Raw genomic sequence first — 24,041 nt, 5'->3', positions numbered from 1 at the left:
GCATTCAAATGATGCCGAAAATAGTGGTTATCAAACTTTTGGGGTCCAGAGAACCCGTAAAGGCCCAAATTCTAGGACTCCCTCATAAACTTAATGCCAATCAAACTTAATTACCGCGTGCAAATAATAAAGGTCCGGGGACAGCAGTTTGAGAACCACAAGCAGAACAATATAGAAGACGCATGCACCTAAACTATCAACATTTGACACACACAATGACTTTTTGGATGTGGCCCCACTCGATTTACCGGCGAAGTGATCAAATATTTAGCAGATTGCTTACATAGCCTAGAGGGTTCAATGCAGGAAAGAAAAGGCGTGGGCGGGCTGCCCAAATTGGTTTATGCGAGAGCTGCGGGAGCTGGTAATGAGGATGGCACGCTGGCATCATCGTTACTGAGCAACAACACAACATGGTCTCTCGCAGCAGGACACGCACACACCTAACACACAGACACCATGATACCAGCCACTAATTAAAACATATAGATTAGCAAAAGTGCAATTAGCAACAGGAGCCCCCCACACACAACGTACAGCAATGCCTACTTGACATAGTTGAATTCATTCTGTGGCCACACAATGACAATAAACAAAAATATTTGCAACCCTAACCCTAACCCACAAGAATAGGTTTAAACATGTAAAAAATAGTAAGACAAAATTCTTTGAAACACTATAATAATTTAAGTTCCTTTTGGACCCAACATTTATTAAATTAAATCTTTTAGAACATTTAAAATGTCAAAGAGGCTACTGTTTTTTGTGCATGTGATAAGGCGAATTTAGGCAGCAGAATTGTGTACAAAGATTGATTACTTTGTATTTTGTAGTTTTCAGTTTTCACTGGCATGTCCTTGGAGAATTGTGGAAGTAAATGATGGAATTTACATCAACTTTGTCTTCATTGGCCACGGTTTAACCTGTGTGTTAAGTCAGCGTTTTTTTTTTAACACACTGCATGAGAAAACTACACGTATTTTAAGTAGAAAATAGAAATTGTTTCTTCCTCCCACATATTCACCAGAAGGCCTCATTCCCATTGAGAGAGAAACAGAAACAGGACAAAATGAAACTACACACGGCAGGGTGCCTACTTGCTGAAGGTGCTTAACGAAGGGCGGCAAGGGGATTGTGGGTATTAGTGGAAAAATATACAGTTCATCCATCTTTCTGTAAGATGGCTGTTTTCATTTCAGGGCCTTCAGGGGGTCTGTATACAATGTATACAGTACGCTGTAAACAGCGCTTGTTTGTGCTTGTGGTGTTTGCTGTGGCGCCGTCGCCCCCCCAACCCCCGTTGATACAAGTCACAACAAGTCTCCAACCCAAACTTCTTAGATGACAATTACCGTGCTACATAAAGCTGGGATGTACAGAGGTTGCAGAAAAGGGAATTCCGCATGGGGCACAAATGTTGATATAATCTTTTAACTTGGACGATCAATGAGTAAAAGGAGAGACAAAAAAATTGCCGTCTATGGCCTCACCTTGAGCCTCTGATTTGAATTGCGAGAAGCCACCCCACCAGAAGGAAAACGATTCGTCCTACACTCCGCAGCCTCGCGCCGACCTGTTACCTTGGCCTCCAGGAGCTTTGCTAGCACTACAGAGGAATATCCACCTCCAGAAAATAAAATAAATGCTAGCAGTTTTAACACTGCAAACTCACCCTTTAAGTAAAAAAACGTATCAGAATTGTTCTGATAGCCTAGAAATATCTTCAGATTGAAACAGCCAACTTCAGTCCTGTTTTGACGTGAAACCAATGCAACGTACATGACATACCATATTAAAATATACAGCCCAAAATATACAGTATATACCCTAGTCTAGTTTCTGAGTTTGACTTTTTTATTTGGCAAATAGATATCTTTTCGAAACAAATGTATAAAATATTCCATCTCTCACTACATTGCAGTGGATCTCCACCACTTAATATTGCAACCACAATAATTCATATAAATACATATTCATATATTGATAAATGAACAATGAATAAGTGCTGTTGTCACAAAGGCAGATTTTCTTATGCTCATGCATTAGATTTCTGTGTATATTGGAAGAACCTTTCTATGAGACATGATTATACTGAGAATGTTGACTCAGTCGACTCAGCAGGGAAATCTTGCAAAAATCATTACTTGGCACTGAGTTCACAAAAAAATTATTCCCAATGGTTAATCAGTGTCAATAGGCAAATCCCCTCCTCTTGAAATTAAGTCAAACAAAATGAATTAACATGCAGTGGCATAAAGGAGAGAAATGTTCCCCGTTTTCAATTGAAAGTCCTTTCACTTCAGCCAAGGAACTGTGTACTGTGGACACAGCCATGCAAACTGTGCTTTGTAGATTTGTGGCACTTTCATATCTGTCTATTGATCATAGCAGATGCGCATCAATCAATGTTATCTGAGCAGCACACATGCTCCAGCGGAGCGCCAGAGGCAGGCCAACCCATAATGCACCACACCATGAGGCGCCTTGAGCTACTGGTATTATCACAGCAAGTCTTGGGCAAATATTTGTCTTTGTTTACATGTATGTAAGTATGTCAATGTAGGAGGATAGCAGTATGGAACATTCAAGGATAGAGAACGTGAAAAGGACTGTTGCAGCAAGAAAGCAAAAAAAGACAGATTAGCCTCATCCTTATGTACATACGATTATCCATCCCTCGGAATCTTACGCATCCGCACATCAGAATGAGGTAAAATTACAAAAAAAAAAAACTCCTTGCCATCTGTAACGCAGGCTGCACAGATGGACGGCGTTCGCTACAGATTAAGAATCAATGCTAATGTGACTTTCGAGTAGGCCCGAGGTGAACGTGATCAAGAAAGCAGTGCGGCGCATTGTGCAAAAGACGAACATGTGAAACGCAATCAATTCGGCTTCCCCCCCCCCCCCCCCCCCCCCCATGATGTAGAAAATGAGCGATACAGAGCGTGCCGATGCCTTGTTACACGTGCACCTAAAATAGAACAAAAAGACGGTGTCTGTCTACAGTGAAGCTATTTGTAAGTGGAAGCGGAAATGGATGATGTAAAGCAAAGAAGCCGCGGGGAGCTTGCAGTGCAGGGTTGACACAAACGTCCTTTGGTTTTAATGACTAATACATGTCGCAATGAAATTAATTGGTGTTGTATTCCATTTAGCGTCAAAGAAAGAGCAGGCTCAATGTGCTGCTCAAGTGTTAGGGGAGTTCAAATGTATTTTCTGCTTGGAGTAAATTAAAGACAGTGAAGAATAAGTATGTGCAGTGGAAACTCTAAAGTGTCTCTTGGTGGCACGCATTGTGGAATATGAGCAGCATTGTCACAAAGGAAGAGTTGTCTGGAAAGTGCTTAGCAAAAATGTGTTGAACCGCTTGTCTTCAAAACAGTAAGAAACGACACATCATGAGTGCTTTAATGTTCATTCTTTCCATTTCTGCGAAATGACATTTTACCATTTTAAACTTGCATTTCGAACTAGATTCAGCGTAGAACCGTAAAACGCCATTTCCAACTTCCAATTTGTGCCTCCAATGCAGTTACAGCCAGATGAGCTCACAGTGCTACCAAACAATATCATGATCACTATTACAATTATTTTTAGCCAATTAAAAAACATGTACGCCTAGATCGAATGCACATTTCTCTCGCAAGCATTTGCCAACTGCGTGTCATCTGACCAGAGTGAAACTGTGGCTACCGTGAATGCTAGTTCTGTTCAACTGCGTGAGGAAAGCAGATGGGAGGAGAGGACAACAATAACAACAAATCAAACGGTGGTTGATGGAGTTTCTATCAGATTGTTTTCCAGTACACGCAGTTGTAAATATTACTTACCTCGACACACGTTGCCGTTGTCCGGTTCAAATCCCGCTTTGCAAGTGCAGCTGCCTATTGGAACCATCCACTCTCCATCTCCATTACAGTACAGCTTAATTGGAACATCCACTTCCTCCGAGTTTGAAATGCAAATCCCCCTTGCAATAACCAGGGAGGTGCTTTCGGCGCCTGTCATCGTCTCCGGAAAGACTGCAAAGTTCTGGACCACGCTCGGGCACTTCTTATAAAACACCCGGACTGACAGCAAAGACATGCAGGCACCGTAATCCTGGAAGGCCAAATAGAAGCCGTTCTTCGAGAGCGGCCCAAAGCTGCGGACTTCCGTGTTGACCTTCATGAGGCGTCCTCCGAAGTCCACCTGTGAGAAGCTTTCATCAGCAGCTATGGTGTCTACCTTGAGGTAGGGCGCCTCCATCCAGAAAGCAGTTCCTTTGGTGGCAATGACGGCGTCAGATTCATAGTAGTAAAGGTTGAAGGTCTCCTTGCAGGAGCCGGGAACGTTCGGGATGGAGCTGCAGTCGCGCACCGTGAAGCGGATCTCCACGTAGATGCGCTGTGCTCCTCTCCGATCGATGAATGTGGTGAGGAGCCAGTTGTTCTGACTAGGCTCAAAGACATTACACACCTGGTACGTCCTGATGGTGTTCAGGTTCTCGTCGTAGCCGCTCACCTCCTCCCACTGGGGAAAGAAAGGGAAAAAGTACACAGCGTTTATGGTTGCTGTCGTCAGGCTTTGCGTGTCAATTTTTAGCAATGTGACAGGGATGTGAATCTGCGTGTCATCCATTTTCAAGCAGCAATTGAGAATCAAAAAAAGCATGTCTTACAAAAACAAAAACAAAAAACATGTTTAATTAAATTTTAGGTTCAGACCAAAAATACAAAATTGCAAAACAGGCCACAGGACAGATTTTTATTGAGATATTTTAGAGCATCAGTAAAGATAAGGTTAGCTTGTTAGCTGTTAACTCATCTCAATTTTAGCACCGGCACTTTAACAAACACAGCTACATAAATAAAAAAAGACAATAATTAAAACAAGAATAATACAATCATATCGAACTAAATAAAATATAATTTTCTGATTAAAATATCAAAGGGCTCCCTTTTCATTGACATCTAGCATACAAGAGATGCAAGTTGTGTGATGCTGTTAGCAGATGAGAGAGAGGAGCAAGACTGGAGTCTCCGAAACCAGAATGAGTGCGTCGGGATTACAAATGTCAATGGCTGGAACACTGAAATTGTAGTTTCGCCATCACAGCATGTGTGATGTCACTCACAGAGTTTGAACATAAACAAGCAACTGTAGTTTCCTAGCAGCCGACAGTTAGTCCATTGGCGAGTAACACATCGCTTACGTCGGTTCAAAACTTCCTATTTTGATAAATTTCATGTTTTTTCACAAATCTATATTAGTGGGTGTCCCTTTTACAAATTATTGACCAATCTTAAGTGTAGAAAATGTCTTGCGCTCTATAACGATGCAATGTTAATGTTTGAAAAAACATGGCATTTTTGGAGCCCCTTGAAAAGTGATCGATTTTGGAGGTACAATGATTCCGCTCGACTCTCTCATTTCACTTTCCCACTTTTTGATTTTTGACGCCAAATGAAAATGGAAAGAACAAATGGTTTGAGCGATGATTGATTCGTTGAATCGAATTGCTCAATTGCGTTTTGGAGCTTTTAAGGCAGAATGGTGAGCACAAATTGTCTGAAACCGGCAGAGTCAAAAATCAAGCATAACATCCGTTACGGGAAGTTAAGCTACTTTAACATTATGGCTCATCTGCTCAATACAACACTCTTTTGGACAAAGGAGTTCAGAACATTTAGTCTGAGAATCTGTTTCCTGAATCTGGAACTCTGTATTTTTGTCAAATGAATAGCCTTGCAGTAGTCATAAATACTGTAAGTAATTCATTACTTGATCAAATTGTTTCCCCATAAACAATCATGGAAATTTAGCCATAAACCGTTACAATAAGATTAACCTAGACCATGACACCATTTCATCATAGCTATTAGTACTTAAAAATGTCTGCCATTATCTCCTCACATATGGTAATTTGTTTTTTGTTATTTCATTTAACAGTGTAGTCAATATTGATACTCTCGAGGAACTCCAATTTAAAACTGAGACCATGCCAATGTTTTCCCTAATTAGACAGTTATTACTGTGCCTTTTTAACTTTAATTATTTCCTTCCGGCTTCCCGTTGGCCAAAATTATTATTGGCGGTTACAATGTCTCCTGTTGCTTTAGCAGACACAGCGAGAACACCATTAACGGGTGTAACTATTGTTTTCAGTGCGGAATATGGGATGACAACTGTTTTTAAAAATACAGACGCGCACAGGGACTATGTAAAACCACTTAATTTTTTTTTTCTTTTTAAACATGTTTGAGCTTTTTGGTTCTTCTTTCAGAGGAAAACGCTCAAAAGCTAAACTATGCATCAACAAACCTAGAATCTTTGGATGTGGTGGTTAAGGGGGTGGGCACTCAGGTGGTGCATTATTCAAGGTGCTGCATAACAAATTCAAAATTAGGCTCTACTGAATTACAATTAGACAGACGACATGGCAGCATGGAAGACATTTGCATGCATACACAATCAAAGCGCAATGTAGGCCTTTTCCTTGCAGGTGTGACCCAGAAAGTATGTTGGACGAGCAACAGCAGCTCCCTTGGGGGTATCCACTGAGTGCACCAAATCATGATGAAAATGTGCCATTAACATTTGGAATCACTGCAAATCAAGGAGACAAATCGCGAGAATAAAAAAGGCTGCTTGGTTCAAAAAGGTGCGGCAGTGTGAAAAAAATGTGTTGAGTTCAAACTCCAAGAGACTATTTTAAAATTGTTCATGTCATTCATATAAGGTGACGGGAGACGGTTTTAAAATGTATTTTCTACGATTGGTAATAATACGCATAGCCTTACACCGAAGAAACATTTTTTTGGAGGGGGGGAGAAGAGATTAATCTAGCCGACCAGTAGCAATAATCCAAACAGCCACAGGCAAGGAGAAGTTAATGAGGTCTGCAGTGGAGTCAATTCATGCGTTTTTCGTGTGTGTACTGTATATCTCCCGGTGCTTCCTCCTTCTGACCTTTGAAGCTCCAGCTGTTCAACCTGTCGCAATGGACTGCTAAAGGCTTTGAGTAACGGAGACTTTTTAACACTGGTTGACCAATCGACATACAAAATAATAACAAGGGAAAGAACTGAAGGCAAACTGGAATGACTTGAAAGCAGCTTGAGTGGAAGGAAAGAATAATCTTGATCAAAAAAAAATGTAGGAATGTGCAAGAAGGTTACCAAGGCAAGCAGATCTCTAACTGTAAGTGGCAAAGCTGTTGACCAGTTGACAAGTACACAGTCATACAAATTTACAGAGACTCGCAGTCTATGGAAGAACATTCTCGCGTATGTTCTTAGGAAGACCGTTCTTGGCGAGTTCACGAGACAGCATTCTGCGTTCTTCATATTGAGGAATAGACAGTGTTTACTTAATCGTAGACATCACTGATGGACGGACGTTTTGCTGACGATTGACGGGACACTTTTTGAAAATGACGGACTGCGAATGACGGAAGTGGGTTTTCATCCCTCAGTGCAATCGTCACTAACCGTGTCCGTTAGTCCGTCACTGATATCCGTCACTGGCGGACGCCCGTTTTTGTGACGTTTTTTGGGGGGGGACCAACTGACGGACCAATGGACTACTTGGACTTTACTGATGGAATGACTGATTATAAATCAGTTCGTCATGAAAAATGACGGACTGACGAATGACGGACGGGGTACCCTGCCCACCTCTGGACATTTGTGTAATTTAGGATCGTTGTACTACGCAATAGGCACATTGCACGAAGCATCCCAAACTCTTCCCTCCTGGCTCGTGCTTAATGCTATGAACTTATAGTCTATGTGGAAAAATAACTACTGCAAAATCTTGTGATCTAGTGAATAATCTGCACTGTGAATCCAATTTAAAAAATCCACGATGCGGTAAAGCCGCAAAAAGTGAACTGCGATAAAGTCAGGTACAACTTTAGTCACTATATAAGAATTTGGACACTTAGACCTCCGTCGTAAATCCAGCCTAAGAAAAACAAGAGCTTCCACGAATAGTGGTGCGGAAAAAAAGTGACACTGCTGGCGTGATAAACGAGTTTACAGAAATCCGAGGTGCAAATTAAGGTCCCCCCGCCCCTTCCCAGCCCAAGTGCTACTCCCTTTGAGCCGATGCTGCTCTCAAGTCTTTCCCCTTCCTCTCCTCTCGCTGTAATGACCATTCATCAGCGTTACAGAAACCTGTCCCTTTCAGCGCTGCCTGTTCATTAATATAACCGGCCCCGGGCTCCTCTGCACCCGTCTGCTCCAGTCGAGGAGGGGGTCTTCACCGCCTCTCGTCTAGCCAAATGACCACCATCCTTCACGACGGAGAGGAACCTGAGGCATCTGCGATAATGCCCATCTCGATTCTGTCCACGAACTCATTGGTCCATGAAATAATGAATGAGACAGATATTTGGTGTCCCCATTGTGTCAACAGACGCGAATAAAATATTAGTCACCATTTCCAAAGCGGGTTCAAACTTTTCAATGGACTTTCCTTTTGTGTTGTGTAGGTTTGTATTCACCTGCTGTTTATCTGAGCATGTTTGGACACAGAGGACATGCTGTTTTATATTTTGACAGCTGAGCCGCCACAATACTGATTTTGTTGCTGCTGATCTTGTGACATGCTACATTTGTGTTAATGAAGGTAGAAAATATTCGATTATTCAGACTATTTACTACTTCCCTCGACTTTTATGTAATTTGCTTCTGAGAAGTAAGAAAAGATTATGTGCCATCGCCTGTCACTTTACCGTTCAAGGTTTTTCCTCCCCACCATAACTTGTTTAGGAACGTTGGTTTAAAACGACAGTGTATACTCGGTCTATCCATTATACACCAAACGTGTAGACTTATACTGCTTGCATATATCATTTATACACACTCAAGGTGAACAAGGTCTGAGGAAAAGAAATTGCCTATAGTTATCTTTATGTTCCTGACGTTATTTTAGCAGTGACTGTTTTACCTTTTGCGTATTGGACCACATTTCAGCTGGGATGAGATGTGAAAGTTGTCTTTGTTGCTGTCGGGTTCACACCAAGTGAGACATTAGTAAACAACGCACACAATGAGGAGTGAAGTCATGCTGGACACCGTGAAGGTGGAATACACATTAATGACAGAGGATACTACACTCTAAAAACAGTTGGGTTAAAAAGAACACAATTTTGGGTCAAAAATGGACCCATCCACAACTTGGGTCATTTTGACCCAATTTTCTTGGTAAAAATTGTAGTTTTGGATTAAACAACCCCCAAAAAATGGACTGTTTTGTACAAAACAATGCAAGAAAGTGGGGCAAATTGACCCAATTTGTGTATCGGTTCATTTTTGACCCAAAATGGTGTTCTTTTTAACCCAATTGTTTTTAGAGTGTACGAAGCTTGTATGCATGCCACTAACACCTGTGAGTCATTCTGGAAGTTGAAATAAGCTTAAGGAAAAATATTTCCATCGGTTAACACTGCTCAGTCAGTGTACACTCCGGTTCAATACACAGATACGTCTTCAAATAAGTGAATGAATGACGCTTTGTAAAGTGCTTTGGAAACCATCTCTTGTGGAAGAACTAAAATAATTTCAGCCCAAATGTAGACGAAAATGTGGATATAAATGTTTATTTTCAATTTTCGTAAATTCGGTATAAATGTTTCCCGTCGCCCCTGAATGCATATGGCAAAGTCCTGTCCATCTATGTTCAATGTCCTGTCTGCATACTTTGTATTTCCAATATCATACCCCATGAAGTAGGAGTTAATAATTAATGATATAATACATGGCAATATTTTTTCTTCTCTTTCTGCACTTGGGTTCACAATTCCCTGCCGTGTTCCATCATAAATAGCATATGGCTCTGAGTCTGGACATTGACTTCTAATATTCTTTCGTGAACCAGAAAGTGGTCTGTTAACATACATATAGAAAAACAAACACACTTACAGCACCCACTATTTCTCTCTCTCTCTCTCTCTTATGTTCAAATTTGGGATTATATATTTGTCACATTACAAAGCGAGCATTGCATTTTGTTCAATGATGAAATGCTATAATCGTGAACGCCTTTTTTTCCCCACAGCATACACTTTGACCACACGAATGCACCCACTCTAATAGTTGTGCTTCTGCTATCGACACAGAAGCCACTCTTCTTTCGCCGCTGATTTTTTAATGTGGCCATTGCTTGTGTCATGACGGTTCCTCAGTTTGATGGACAGTCGTGAGTAGATGAAGGGCTTAGGCATTCACCCAGCGTGTGATGTTTCTTTTAATGACCAGTCACACCTTACCGAGTTAGACTCGCGAGGGGTGTAGTGAAGAAAAAGACAGAGTGATGGATAGAAGAAAAACACAAGTATGGACAGAAATCAAGGGGAGGGGCGGAGTAAATCAGTAATTTATTCAGGCTGATGAGTTACGTTCCCCACAGTCCCAGATCGCTGCCATCAAGCCATCAATATACTTCCTTCATAAAGGCCGGACGGCCATCAAATTGATCGCCTGCCATTACTTTCAAAGGCCAAAATAACACATAACTTAAATAAACCACGGTCTTGTTATACATTGGCCAATAATATCCACAAGTGAGCTGGTAACGATGTGTAGGAATGTATAGGCCGGCGTGTATATGTCATTCTCTGCAACCCCGTCTAAGAACTAATTACTACTTTGCCATTTAATTATTTTTTTGACTCAGTGATGCAGGTACTCAAATGTTTTAAATAATTTTTAAATGACTCTTTATCTTTTGTTGGGCATTTAGTCTACCATACGTTGAGCAGCGAGCCGTTATCAGTTGATAAACCGTTAGCTTCTGTCACTGCTGTTAGCGATCCGGACCGTTCTCTGCATTATTTCAATCAAGTTTATCACATTAACCGGTATTATAAATATTTTTGGTGGAGAATTTCTTGTTGTTTGTTTGTTTTGGGTTTGTTTCAACCCAAACATATTTTTTTCCAGAATATTTCTATGCAGGCCCACTAGTCTAAACACGGCTTTCTGATTAATATTGCGTTTGTGGAATATGAGAAATCCACCCGTTTTTAACCTAGCTCAGGGGACGGCCATTTTGTCACCTGAAATCGAGCGCCTGATCCTCAATGGAGTTGCACACCCTGTATTTTTCAAATTCATCACCGTCAATTGATACAGCTTCACGCTTGGGCATATTGATGTGGAATGGACGATGATCCTTAAAGCCTCTAAGATGAAGGTTTTAACGAGACGAAATGGGAGAAGAAAAATCTAATCAGAAGGTGTCACAACGATTAAATCAATACATGTCCCTTGTCGTCTCTCGACTAGTCAAAACTTGTACAAACTAATCTTGGGGATGAATTGACATTAAATTAGAGCATTGTAGCCTATTGATTGTGAATATCTGACGGCTTATGACAAGGTGGGTTAAGTTGAATATCAAGTTGGGGTTGTTCTTGTCAATTCTCTACCAGTCACACTTTTCACCACTATTGCCATCACGACTAAAACCGTCAGCTCCGCTCTACCTAATAATAATGAAAATGAAATTAAGAAAAAAAAACATAGGAAATGTCATCAAATCCTTATCCATACTGTCCAATACTGGACTGTACATATTTTGGTACAAAGGCCTATTAACTGAGCGTCAGTATTTGATGACTTGCTAATGTGAAAGTGCAACAGAATCCCCATTTGGACAAAGAAGAGAAGCAGTGGAACACATTCAGGTGAAATTCCCACTGCCATATTTGTCAAGGCCAAGGTCTCTGGAGGACAGTGAATTATAGGCGAACACGAGAAGCCAAGATAGGGATTGAACAGCCTGCTGAAAGATGCTCTTTGTGTTCGCCAAGTTCACCACTGACAAGAATCACAAGGCAGATAACTTTTTTCTTTCCAAAGGCTTCTCAGAATGTGCCGGAATAATGAGATTATTTGCATTTCAACCTTTGGGTCATACTCTAGAAGTCAACAGAGTTCTTTAAGAAATGGCTGCCTTATTTTGATTGCAAAGAGACGCCTCATTTAGTCATGTTTCCTCGCAAGCTTACAGACACACGCTCATCGTGTAAGCGTGCGCGCACTTGCACAGACAAGCACACTGCAGCCAGTAAAATATGCGGCGGCATGATTGCTATTATCATTTCTGATCAGCTTCGTTATTAAACGAGGCCTGCTGTCAGGCTAGTTGCATGGGAATGATTATTTTGTAGGGGCATCGGAGGCCTGGTTCCGCCCGGCTGAGTGTGATGGATGGAAAGGAAATGGTGGTGTCTGAAAAATTCCTCGTCCCGCCAGATACCAGCCAGTCCATAATTACAGTCTCGCAGTTTGATGAGGCTCAAATTGAACTGCGGCCATCTGTCTGTCGGCGTTAGGACAAAAGTTACAGGAAATGCGGTCCTAATGCCCAGCCCGGATCAATACATTCATGGTCCAAATTACTCTCCCATCCACCATTTTACACTTCCGCACACTCCAACAACCGAACGCCCTAATGCGCGGTGACCAATTCTGTAAGGTTGATTAAAAACATATTCATGTTTAATACCCTCAACAGGAATGAGTCACCCGAGATTATATACATTTTGTTACCAATGCTTTGGACCTTCATTTCAAAGCTTTCAAATTCAAGTTAATGGAGGCTGTTAAGATCCCAGCATACAGTATAATAATAATAATTGATAAATTATACGTACTAAATTGCCTAATGCCCCTTTCCACAGCCTGAACTCGACTTGCTATTGATGAATTTATTGGCAAAAGGTGCAATGCTTAAGCCTCTGCTTTGAAGAATTGTTCACTATCGGCCAAACTGCTTTTTGTGACATGAGTTGAGCTCCCCGAGCAGTGCTCGCACCTCAAATTTCTGCTCTCCAGTCAAAGCAAGAAAAAAATTGGGGAAACGCCGGGTCATCTCTCAAAAAAATCAAAGGTCGGATCACACGTATCTCAAGGCAGCACTGTAGTTATGTGCATCCAAATTGCAGGGGTTAAGAATCGAATACAAAAATTAAATACAGGGGTAAAGGGAGTGCCAGAAATGTAAAGATGAGATTATTGCTCAAATTTCGGTAAACCCTGCTGGCTGCTCGTACATCTACATACTATTTAGGAACAGACCACAAAGATTGAGTCAGCGGGTGACAGAATAACGGCATAGTATTCAGGCATTTAGATGAGAAATGAGCTTCTGCAAGTCCATTATAGTGCATGTGTAAGTGTGGGTTTTCTGCCTAACACGACCCTTGACAAGTCTGTCCTCCAGACATATTCATACCCAGGAGGGGTCGGGTGCTATGTGAGTGAACGCTTGCGTGCAAATAGGTGAACAGCTTTGACGGGACAGTAAAAGGATATAAAAGTGGACGTGGAAAAAGACGAGAGAGTTTATTCCAAGACCACTCCTTCGTACTCCTGGAAGTCATACAATATATTTTATTCATCCCTGGACTACATTCATCCAAGAGTTTGTACATGTTAATCATGAAGATGAAATCCCCCTGGAAAGACATCAATATTTGATAGGACAGTAGTAGGGGAATGTGGAACACAGTGTCGGGTCCTCATGCCAACTATCCAGTGTTGAGATTGGACATACGGGTGGGCGTAAAATCTAAAGGCTATTTGAAAATCTGTCTTTTGCACAAATGTTTAGTCAAAAGAAAAAAAAAACAATACAGGCATACAAACATTGAAAGCCGGCCGCAGACGTGTGTCGAGATCCGAGTCCTTCGTATTTTCTAACACTATCTTGCAATTTTCCTTGTCACGCAGAGCAGAGATGTCTGTGTCGGCTCTCGGGGCAATTTAAACTGCAGATCTACGCGCACTCAATAAGCATGAAGACCAAATGGAAGTGATCTCCCACTGGTTTGACAATGACTGGGTTATATTTGTGAGAACGCGTGTGCTCACGTTCAATTTCCTTTTAACTTGAACGCATCCCCAAGTTGAAGATGTCCGATTGGGTGAAGTTGCGTTGGCGTCTTGATAAAAAGCAATGTACAACAGGAGAGGTTTGATAAGATTTGTTTGACATTGTGTGCATGATGTATCCCCGATGACTAAGGCTAATACTTCGTTCAAGACCAGCATCACTAAACCCGCGTTACTTGCCTTCAGCATGCAATGCTTTGGTGCTTTTTTTTTCAACACGTCAACTTTTTCACATCCGTATATTACTAGTAAGAATGGTAAAATAATTGACGCACCATCATTCAAATCGGTCACGTTACAAATGCATTCCTCATAAAGACTAAGCCCAACCGATTAAACGGCCAGCCGATTTGACCGGCCGGTATTAATTCTCTTATATTATATTATATTATATTATATTATATTTAGTGCTGTCAAGTGATACATTTTTTAAAAACTAATTAATCACAAAATGTTCCATAATTGATCACGATTAATCGTTTTTTTTCAAAGTGATCAAACTGTTGAACAATACGCCAAAGACATAAAACTAATATGGTATTTGAAATTGGCTTTGCAAAGTGCACAAATAATTTTGGATTCCTCCAATGAGCCGTTGAGCAACTTTAGTAAAGCAAAACTACGTTAAAGTCCGTCTTTGCGCCAGTGACTCTCCTCTACGCTTGGCTGCAAAGTAGGCAGAGGAAGTAAATAAAACTGAGTTAACTGATTTTTTTTTTTTTTTTTTTTTTTTTTTTTTTAACACTTTATAAAATTGAATCTCCAGAGTTAACGCTTTAACTTTGACAGCCCTAATTATATTATTTTATAAATTGAATATTTTTGAGAAGAATTGTTCACTATGTGCTACTGCTTGTTGTGAATTGAATTGAGTTCACTGTCACCAGACAGCGCTTGGATCTCCACTTTTTGCTTGCAGATCAGAGCAAAAACTCAAAATTGGCCGAACCGCAGCCCGTATCGAGAAAAACCCGGAAATCGCGCCACTCGTATCTCAAGGCACCACCGTGTCTTACTCCCCACCTCCTTGAACTTTGTTATCGAGCTTCTCTCATCCATCCCTTGTAGCTACCGTATTCCCACTCACCCCGGTCTTTACTCCTATTTGTGCTTATAACTACAGCCTGTCAGGTTGTCAGTGGATGAATAATTGAGGTGTATTGAGTATGGTCAGCAGATGGTGAGATGGCAGTTACGGAGCTCTCAGTCGGCTGCGGGAAGTGCACACACCTGTCCAGTTAAAACCCGCAGGAGCTTGGCTGGAACGCTGCAAAGAGCTGCGAGAGTCGTGCCCCCTCCAGGGCAGGTGCAGGCATGCAAGACCAACCACATGTGGGTGAATAATAGTCAACATGCCAACAGCAGATGTGTGTGGGGTTTTTTTTCCACCTGTTATTATGCACCTGCTGCAAGCAAACGCGTTCCCCAAATCTCCCGTTTATCTTTCCAGCACACACTCCCATATGGCTTTTATTTCCTGCCCCCCGGCGTTCATCCTCAGCACCCATCGAACCGCTCACTTGGCCGTCTCTTTATCGCACTCTGCCGCGGACCCTAACAAGCACAACTACTGGCCCCACTTTCGACACGCCTGAAAGCAACCTCCGCCTCTGTCGCTGCCAACCCTTTGACCCCGTTACACCCCCTAAGCCCATCCCCGTCCCAAAAGCCTGACTCCGACTGTGACCTGCGAGAGTCACATGAGTTAACCCCCGGTTTATGTCCGCACATACACGCGCGCACACACACACACACACAGCTGAGAGTCTGCGGGGCTGCCAAAAGCGTTCACACCAAATTGATCTTCACTACCCACTCCTCCCTCTGGGTTCTGCTAATCCCCCCGGCCCCCGCTACCCCACCACTCTTTATCCTGAAACCTACCCCCCCCCCTTTTTTTTCTCCTCTCTCTCGTAGCCCCTTTCACTCCACACTCCCTCTAATCCCGTCTATCTCCTTCCGGATGAAAGCAATTTTAGCTGGTTGCCACTTTTATTTGAACCATTCGAGTATGATGCAGAGGGAAAGAAATGCAGATGACAAACTTGCGTGCTTGTCAGAAGGCCAAGTAGCTTTTATTTTTTGTCAGATTTCTTTGCTTTGCTTTCACGGAGCGCTTGTGCTTTCTTCTAAGGTATCTCCAGCGAGAATTTGTTACATAGAGATAGAAGGGCTTCAACATCGCTGCTAGTAAAAGTGCAGTGAATACAAAATCCCTTTGTATCGAATAAAAGCCCTAAACACTTAAGTATTTTTTTTTTTCCCTCTCGCTGTCTTCTGTATAAATTCGTATCATTACCAGGCGTTTTTTATGTCTACTTTACTCATGTTAGGCAGCGTTTTCTTCCAGCAAACAAGTGAAAATTGCAACGCCTTGAGTGCTGAAAAAGCATTAATCCTCGCCCCAGCTCCCTCAAGCAGATTGAATTTTACAGGTTCTTTCTCTAGCATTGAATAATAAGTACCATTGAAAGTTTAATTGAAAGTAACTCAAAGCAGTGTGCTAACAAGAAAGATACCAACCAAGGTGACATTTGAAACCAAAAGTGTGACTGAAAGTAAGCCAAGGGCTTTATTCTTTAATCTTTCAAATGTAGGGCCATATCAGAAAGTTACCAGCCACGTTTTAAAAACAGGATGGGAATGGTAGCAATACATTCCAAGACCATGTGACTTGCTGCATCAGCCATCAGAACTGCATTACTCCCACTGCTGCCATTTTTGACATCACTAATAAAACCTGAATGCGTCCACGTCTTCCAAAACACTTGTTAGTTATACTAGGCTGTAGGTATTCATTGAAAAGTCATTCAACAGAGTCACCAACATCACAGAAGGCAGGAAATTGGTCAGCCCAGATCGACCAATCAGAGTACGGGAGTTGTCCTTAACTCATTCATTCATTCATTCAGTCATTGACGAATGTATTTGTCTTTTCAAAGTCCAGCCATTCAATCCCAGGAACATATTTATATATTTTTTCTATTTTTTTCAAACATTAGGGTAAAGAGGGTCTGAAAAAGTGAATGAGTTAATCAGAGTCAGACAACCAAACAAAAAGACAGCGGTCCACAAGTGGAGTTGAGAGTTCCACTCTGGTGTCATCCGTCTCTCCTGAGTGACATTCCAGTTGTTTTCACGACTTCATTATCCGATCGGGAAAACAGTGCTTCCCCCGAAACGGCCGTGAGCAAACTCCATTATTAATCAAGAGCCACACTGACTCTGAAAGTACATAAAATGGGGTTTAAAGAGACTAGAGTATGTGTCTTTTTTTTCTTTCCTGTCTGTTCTTTCGCGTCGTTGCAAGGTTGAAGGGCGTTTGCCTTTCTGGGGCTCCATATTTTATTCATACAGCGGTGTTGAAGCGCAGACAGTGTGAGAGGCTACGGCAGAAACAACAGGGAAAAACTCCATGCAGATAGACAAGAAAATGCATACTGGAAGTAAAAAGCCAGGATGCTCATTATAATGGATCAAAAGGTTGTACCGTTGTCGACTGCACACATCTGTTTGCCCCATAAACTGTCTGGCAGACGCGACCATCCGAGTGTGTAACTGCATGCTGATGTGCACTTACACGTTTGGGTCCATGTGTTTACATCACCGAAACTCGAGTATAATGCTGCTCGTGCAATCTGACAAATAAAAGCAACCCTCTGGTTCATTTTTCCATCAATTACGAAAGGTAAATGAAGGGACTATAAGGATGATGGTAGGTTGAAGTCTGTAGGATCCAATTACACGATAGATGTGGTCTGTGTGGCTCGCAATTTTCGTCACAGCTGCCCATTAAACCACAAATATATACTCACACATACAGAAGAGCAGTATTAGTCTACTTACACAAAACATAGTCGTAGTGTCCTGTTTCATACTGAGAGCTGTTTATTAATATTGACTTCATTGGCTAAATGAAAATGACAATAAAATTGGAAATGCCTCTCAGTATGACGCAGTCCATGTGTACATCCCTGGAAAAAGTCATTGGCCCCGAGCATGGTGATAGAATGCATGCTATTAACTTAAAGCGGCAGTCAACCCAAACATTTCGTTCTAAGAATACGTTCTATGCGGGGCCACTAGTTGAAACAAGGCATTCTGATTAATATTGCGTTTGTGGAATAAGAGTTAATCCACCCGGCTCACCTGTTTTCCGAAGCTGAGCCATGATTGGTCGTTATCGGAGGCCTGAGCAACTCTGATGTCATTTTCAGTCGACGGAAGTGACAAAATGGCCGCCTCCCGAGATGGCTAAAAATGGGTGGATTTTGCTGCTTCATTCATATTCTACAAACACAACATTAATCAGAATGTCTTGTTTCAACCAGTGGGCCTGCATAGAACATATTCTTGAAAAAAAAATATTTGAGTTGCCTTTAACACAGCAAACACATGATCACTGTCGGATTACACTTGCTATACATCTCATTACTGATGAGGTTGGGCAAACAAAGACTTTCCAAAGTCTGAATTCCAACTGATGTTAGGAGAGTAGCTTTATTGGAGCAGCAGTATAAACTGGAACAACATCACGTTGCGGTTTACCCGACACTTAGCAGTTGCTAGCACCCTCTGAACGGCTATTACCACATAAGAGAAGTGTATTTCCTATAAGCCATATACATTTATGTTGTGCATCTTATATACGTGTTACAATTCACTTAGACTATAAAACACGCACAGAGGACATCCATTACCACTATCTTTAATGGACTGGTCCCTCCCCATTGCGTGTGTAGTGGAAAAGTTTTAAAAGCTCTTGAACTTGTGATGGGATGATAGCTCAACAATGACTATTGTGACTCAAGATTCAAGTTTGACAGCAATGCAGAGTGACATCATCTGCCACTGTGTTGTTCTTTCAAATAATGTGTAACATGAGCATCTTAGACTTCAGATTCTGGGTAACTTGCCAGAGAAAATAACCTTTTTTTTTTTTGTATCCGGCCTGCAGTTCCTGGATATGATTTCAGGTCTCAGACACACAGCAGACAATCTGATATGGAGTATGTGAGTCAGGGCCTTCACAGCGAAGGGCAACACAATAGCATTGCGAGGTAGGTTCAACCAGTAAGCGGTCTGAGTTATTCCCCTTAGAGCACGTCTCGACTCGTCTGAAGGCTTATAACACGTGTGTAGCTTAAAAACGATGCTCACACGGACGAGAGGCTCTGTGCGCCTGTAGGCTGGCTGAACTCAACATTCTTGATCGAAGGATAGCAATAACGCTGTTTCTCTCTACTTACTACCTAGTAGTACTACTTCTACCTACTTCCAATACACGACAAAACAGTCTACTTTAGGGCTGCTCAATTAGGAAAAAAAATATGACTCCCAAATATTTTGGTAATAATTGAAATCAGGATTATTAGAACGATCGTTTATTTTTTGGTACAAAACAAGAAAATGTTTAAAAAGATAAAGACAAATAAATGTACGTACTTTCCTTTCGGACCATACAAAATGTATGAAAATAGTTATTAGAACATTTTAAAAAGGTGCAAATGTATACACTTAAAGACGATTTCCTTGTGTAAACAAATATAGTGCATTGGATATAATGCATATTAATAATCGCGTTTTACGATTATGGCAATTTTGTGATCGTGGAGTGTAATAATCGTAATTGTAATTGAAATTCAATGAATTGCACAGCTCTAGTCTACCTGTTTGAATGTAAAGGCATGGTAATGAAACTGTAAAAGTGGGGTGATATTGCGGGGGGAAAAAAATCAGAAAAGACAGAACTAAAAAGGCTGGCAGTTTTCAAGTCTACACTCAAGTTTTTGTCACGCTTGTCCACTGGTGCCTTCACATAGGAGTGATCTGACTCGAATTGAACAATCACCCATCCATCCATTGCAGGAACTGCTTATCCTCACTAATTGAATAGAAAATTGACATTGCGTTGTAATAGAATGCAATTTTCAAATTGCAAAGGGTGCAATTTGGGAGGAAAAAGCAGGTGGTACAGAGGCAAAGGGGTTTGCTCCCCGATCTCCAACCAGACCACAGTTTTGTTTAAGAGCCATAAAGGCTTCTTTAATACCTGTGTAAAATGCCTCACAAAGACCTGAAGACGTGGAAAATGTAGGAAAAAGCTATTGGATATTGTGCAACACTAGGCCTGGGCTGTGGATTATGTCAATGCATTATTGAATCAAAGTAGCTGGAACGAGACCTTAACATGTTCTGTAAGTGCATTAGTGTAATCGTGCTATCGTACTTCTGATACCATGAGTCTTTTAAACATCGAAGAAAAATGGCATTTTCCCGAGGACTGGCACTTCCGACTTAATTCCCACATCTTTCATGTGCATGAAATGAACAAGTTGAAAGTAGTTCCCTTACAGTCCTGAAAAAAAGCTGGTTTCCATCCTTTTAGCTCTCCCCACTCACTTTCACCTTAATACCTCCACTTCCCTGCATAAACGTGCTATTACAGTATCATTACAGTGCCCATTCACTAGGACTTAGGTTCAGTGTTCTGGGGCTTTTTTGCGGGACACATTATGTCATTAAGTCATTATGAGTCAGGATACGTGAAAATAATACCCATAATAGGAGCTACACTGGGCACTACTTTAGTCTAAAGTCTCACCCATGCCAGCCTTCCGGTTTATTTGGCTGTCTGCGTGTGGCTCTGCATGTGCACCGTGTTGCACGGTACTGAATCACATTATCAGTGTCCAAAAGTAAAGGGTGGAAAACGAAATACACAAAAATGGACTCACCCCAGAGTTAGGATACGCGGTCCAGCCCAGTTCGGCTGTGGCCACTCGAGTGTCCATCACTGTTTCTGCAGCAAGGGGAGAAAAAGAAGGTCAGGAATGAGAGCAAAAGAAGCTTTTCTGAATATCGTTCAACTGAGACGAACAGCATTCGAGCCCCAGCGATCACTCGACACGATCGTTCATAAACAGAGAACAGACCCATTGCTCACGGCGATTCATCCATCTCTGCGTCTGGTAAGACTAAAGACAGGAAATTCATTTTACCACTCCAAAGAATGTATGTTAAAAGTTGGCATGTTCTGGAGGACCGCTAATTGTAAAATGTACCTGTTTGACATGTAAAAATGGGTTGAAAAAAAAGGACAATTGATCGGGTGTTCTGGATGGTAACACTGGAGAAAAGAACAGAAATCCCTAAGCCGCTTTGGGCTTTCCCAAAGTAATATTTGGATTGAATATGTTTGGGATTTGGGTCATGAGTGATGGGAAAGACAATATCGAGTCACTATTGATTAACGAATACTTAAAATGTTGATCCAATGCCCAAAAAGTACTGAAGTCAAAGGGTAGCAGTACCTCAGGGGTCGGTTCAAGACCCACCGTGGAAGATTTTCCTGACGATGTGCGACTGGCCTACCCGCCTTAACGGTGCTTGAATCTCACTCCGAGTTTTGGAAGAACAAACTCGAGAATGTTGGCCTCAAAGCCATCAAATCCTTTCGAATGAAGTCCAAGAGAGCAATCGGGACTTTGGTCGGATACAATCTCGGCGACTTCTGACCTGGCAATAGATCTTCTGGGGAAAAGAACAGAAATTCCCCATAGCAGAGTCCATAACGTTCCTAGATCCTCCCAACTTCCTGGTTGTGCCTTTTGCAGTTCTAAATCCTGATTGTCTTTGCGCATGTATTTGAAATCCAAGGACAGACATGAATAAGCTTTTAGAGGATTGTTATTGTTCATCTTCGTTGTGTCACAATTACAGGAAGAGACCCATCCCTTCCCTTAACAGCCGCAAAAAATGTTCTCTGTTGCTGACGAAAGGACTGATTAAAAGGGTTTAGTCTTTAACAAGAAAGGAAGGATGTCTTCTCTGTGAGTCACAACAGAAGAGAAAACTTCACCGGTGTGCAATTGGACCAAAAGTTCCAAGCTTCCATTTTGAACTCTTCCTCCGTGACACACAGTAGATAAATTCATCTTGCAACCCACAGGACACATTTACTGGCTCAGTATTGATTAATGTCTGCTCTTTTGGCAACGTGAGTTCCAAAAAAGGAGAGTCATTCACAATCCTTTCTGCATCGTTCACTCACATATTTCAAGTGATGGACATGTTGGCCTTAGTAACGTGATTTATGGAGTCATAATTTAGCTTCGTCTTTTCCGGCCCAAAGCGTCCAATTTTTTTTCCGAAGCCGACCAGGATATACAGTACAGTATTTCACTTTTTCCACGTCTCTTTCCACAGCCTAGCCCCGAATGCAGTTTGTTGTATTTGGAGGCAAATAGGTGAAAGGAATTTCAAGGCGATCATCTGCGGGATGTCAGAGTGTTGCTGACTTGGACGCGATCCATTTAGCACAGCAAACAGTTGGCTAGCACCACCCACACGTGTTGTTGATGAGGGAGATGAACTGCAAGCTGCAGACTCTCAGCCTCTCTTTCAGGGAGACGTTCCAACCCTTTTTGCGCCCACCTTTTTTACCTTCTCAACTCCAGGAAGCGTGCCCCCGCAGATGTCGCTTTTTTTTTTTTTTTTAAGACGCACTGAACTCAAAGTGATTTGGAAATCATTCCAAATGGAGCTTTTGAAGCATGTCATCTAAACGTCAAGTATCTCGGTTTGGAAGAAACAAAAACAACGACTGAAGTAGCAAGTGCACCTGCGATAGCAACAGGCACTCTCAATCCCTACTTACTAGGAGACGCTGTCCTCAGACATAAAACCAATTAGCCCGGGTAATTCCGTCACACACAAATACACACATTCACCAGCCAACACATTTAACTCAGAGGACAACCTTCAGTATGCGTCCTCGGCGACAGCCTTGTTCACACCCAACTTCCATCCCCGATTTTCTTAAGATGAGCATCGCCTTGTCTGCCTTGCTGCAGACTTGCTGCAGACCCGCTGTCAGCTGGGGAGGAAAGAGCCGAGCGTGAAAGCAGCCAATGTAGCAGGGCCTGCCAACACATTCTCCGGGGAAATCACAAGAGATTTAGTCAAATCACACGGGCTCTTGCTATTTCCTTTTACAGGCGGATGGAAGAAGAGGGAAAGCACTGGATGGCGGTAAAGGTGCAGACAAAGAGGTCAAAATGCTCATGGGAGAGGTCGATGAACTGAGTCTTGTGACCTAATGTCTGCCTTTGACACCAGAAAGAGAGTCAATGCGGTCTGCTAAGTGGTTATTAGCAATGAGGCGGCAGGGCTCTACACCTGACTACTGGCCTTTAGGATTTGGGCAAAGTCAGTGAGAGCTTGAAATGAGATGTCTTGCGGACTGTTAATTATGAGCGGGTTTCAAAGTCAGCCATTTTCATTAAAATAGGTCGTGTCATTTGTGAGGCCTTGTTGGAACAATAAATCATCTGATAATATATCGAAAAATATAGAGATCGCAATAGTAGCCTAAGCGATGTGCATATCGAAAAGACATGCAATCATTTTCTTACGGAATTGTATGCTTTAATCTGAATTCGACCAGTCAGATTCAAACTTGAATGCACATCGCCACCCAATCGATGGGTATTATCTATGGCGGATATTTCCAAAATCCGGCCCGTGGGCCAAATGCGGCCCGCGGTTAAATTTTATCTGGCCCGCAGCCTCTGTCATAAAGTTAATAACATCTGTCCCGCAGCCCCGTTGACAAGCGTATAAAATTACTCATTCCTTGTTTTTAAATCGAAAAGTTCAGTGAACATATTTCAAATATGTGATGTGTTTCAATTTGACCAAAATTGACCAAAAGGCTGACTTCACAACCACGGGTCCTAAATCTATTGGAAAACAATAGCTTGTAGGTGTCGGACTAAGTCATCTTTTGATAGATTTGAACAGTTGCTGCGGGACGTACTGCGGTGCCGCACTCGCAGAATATTGCTTACTGCAAATCATGTGACGGATGTGGCTTTGCTTGTCAAAAAAAGCCGGCCCACGCATGATCAAGACTGAACCTCGAACGCAACGCATCTAACCCGAGATGGCACAGATATTCCTCATTAGGGACTCGCGATGGATCAATACCAAACGGTGGGCTGTTTCTACGAGTGCAGAGAAGGAGGGGGAGAAATGATAGAGTGAGGGAGACTGCATTAAACATTGATGGGGACCCCGTGGTAGCGATCGATAAGGCAGCCCTCTCTTTGCACAATTACACGTCAGCAAGCAGTCGCGTGATTCATCACA

General features: G+C 42.0%; 1 protein-coding gene across 2 annotated transcripts in view; it reads right to left on the bottom strand.

Annotated features, from left to right (window-relative positions):
• The window catches only part of ephb1 (EPH receptor B1), a 151,418-nt gene that overhangs the window by 83,428 nt on the left and 43,949 nt on the right, over positions 1-24,041 (bottom strand). For both annotated transcript variants that reach the window (XM_086043706.1, XM_086043707.1), the window contains exons 2-3: positions 20,627-20,691; positions 3,834-4,515 (exon numbers count right to left, since the gene is read on the bottom strand). In XM_086043706.1, the coding sequence (XP_085899832.1) occupies positions 3,834-4,515; positions 20,627-20,691 (747 nt within the window). The remainder of the gene's footprint in view (positions 1-3,833; positions 4,516-20,626; positions 20,692-24,041) is intronic.

Source organism: Filicampus tigris, chromosome 10 (assembly GCF_054856515.1).
Source record: "Filicampus tigris isolate MCC_2025a chromosome 10, RoL_Ftig_1.0, whole genome shotgun sequence".
In the NCBI taxonomy this organism is placed as follows: domain Eukaryota; kingdom Metazoa; phylum Chordata; class Actinopteri; order Syngnathiformes; family Syngnathidae; genus Filicampus; species Filicampus tigris.
This window is presented reverse-complemented; position numbering and strand designations above follow the sequence as displayed.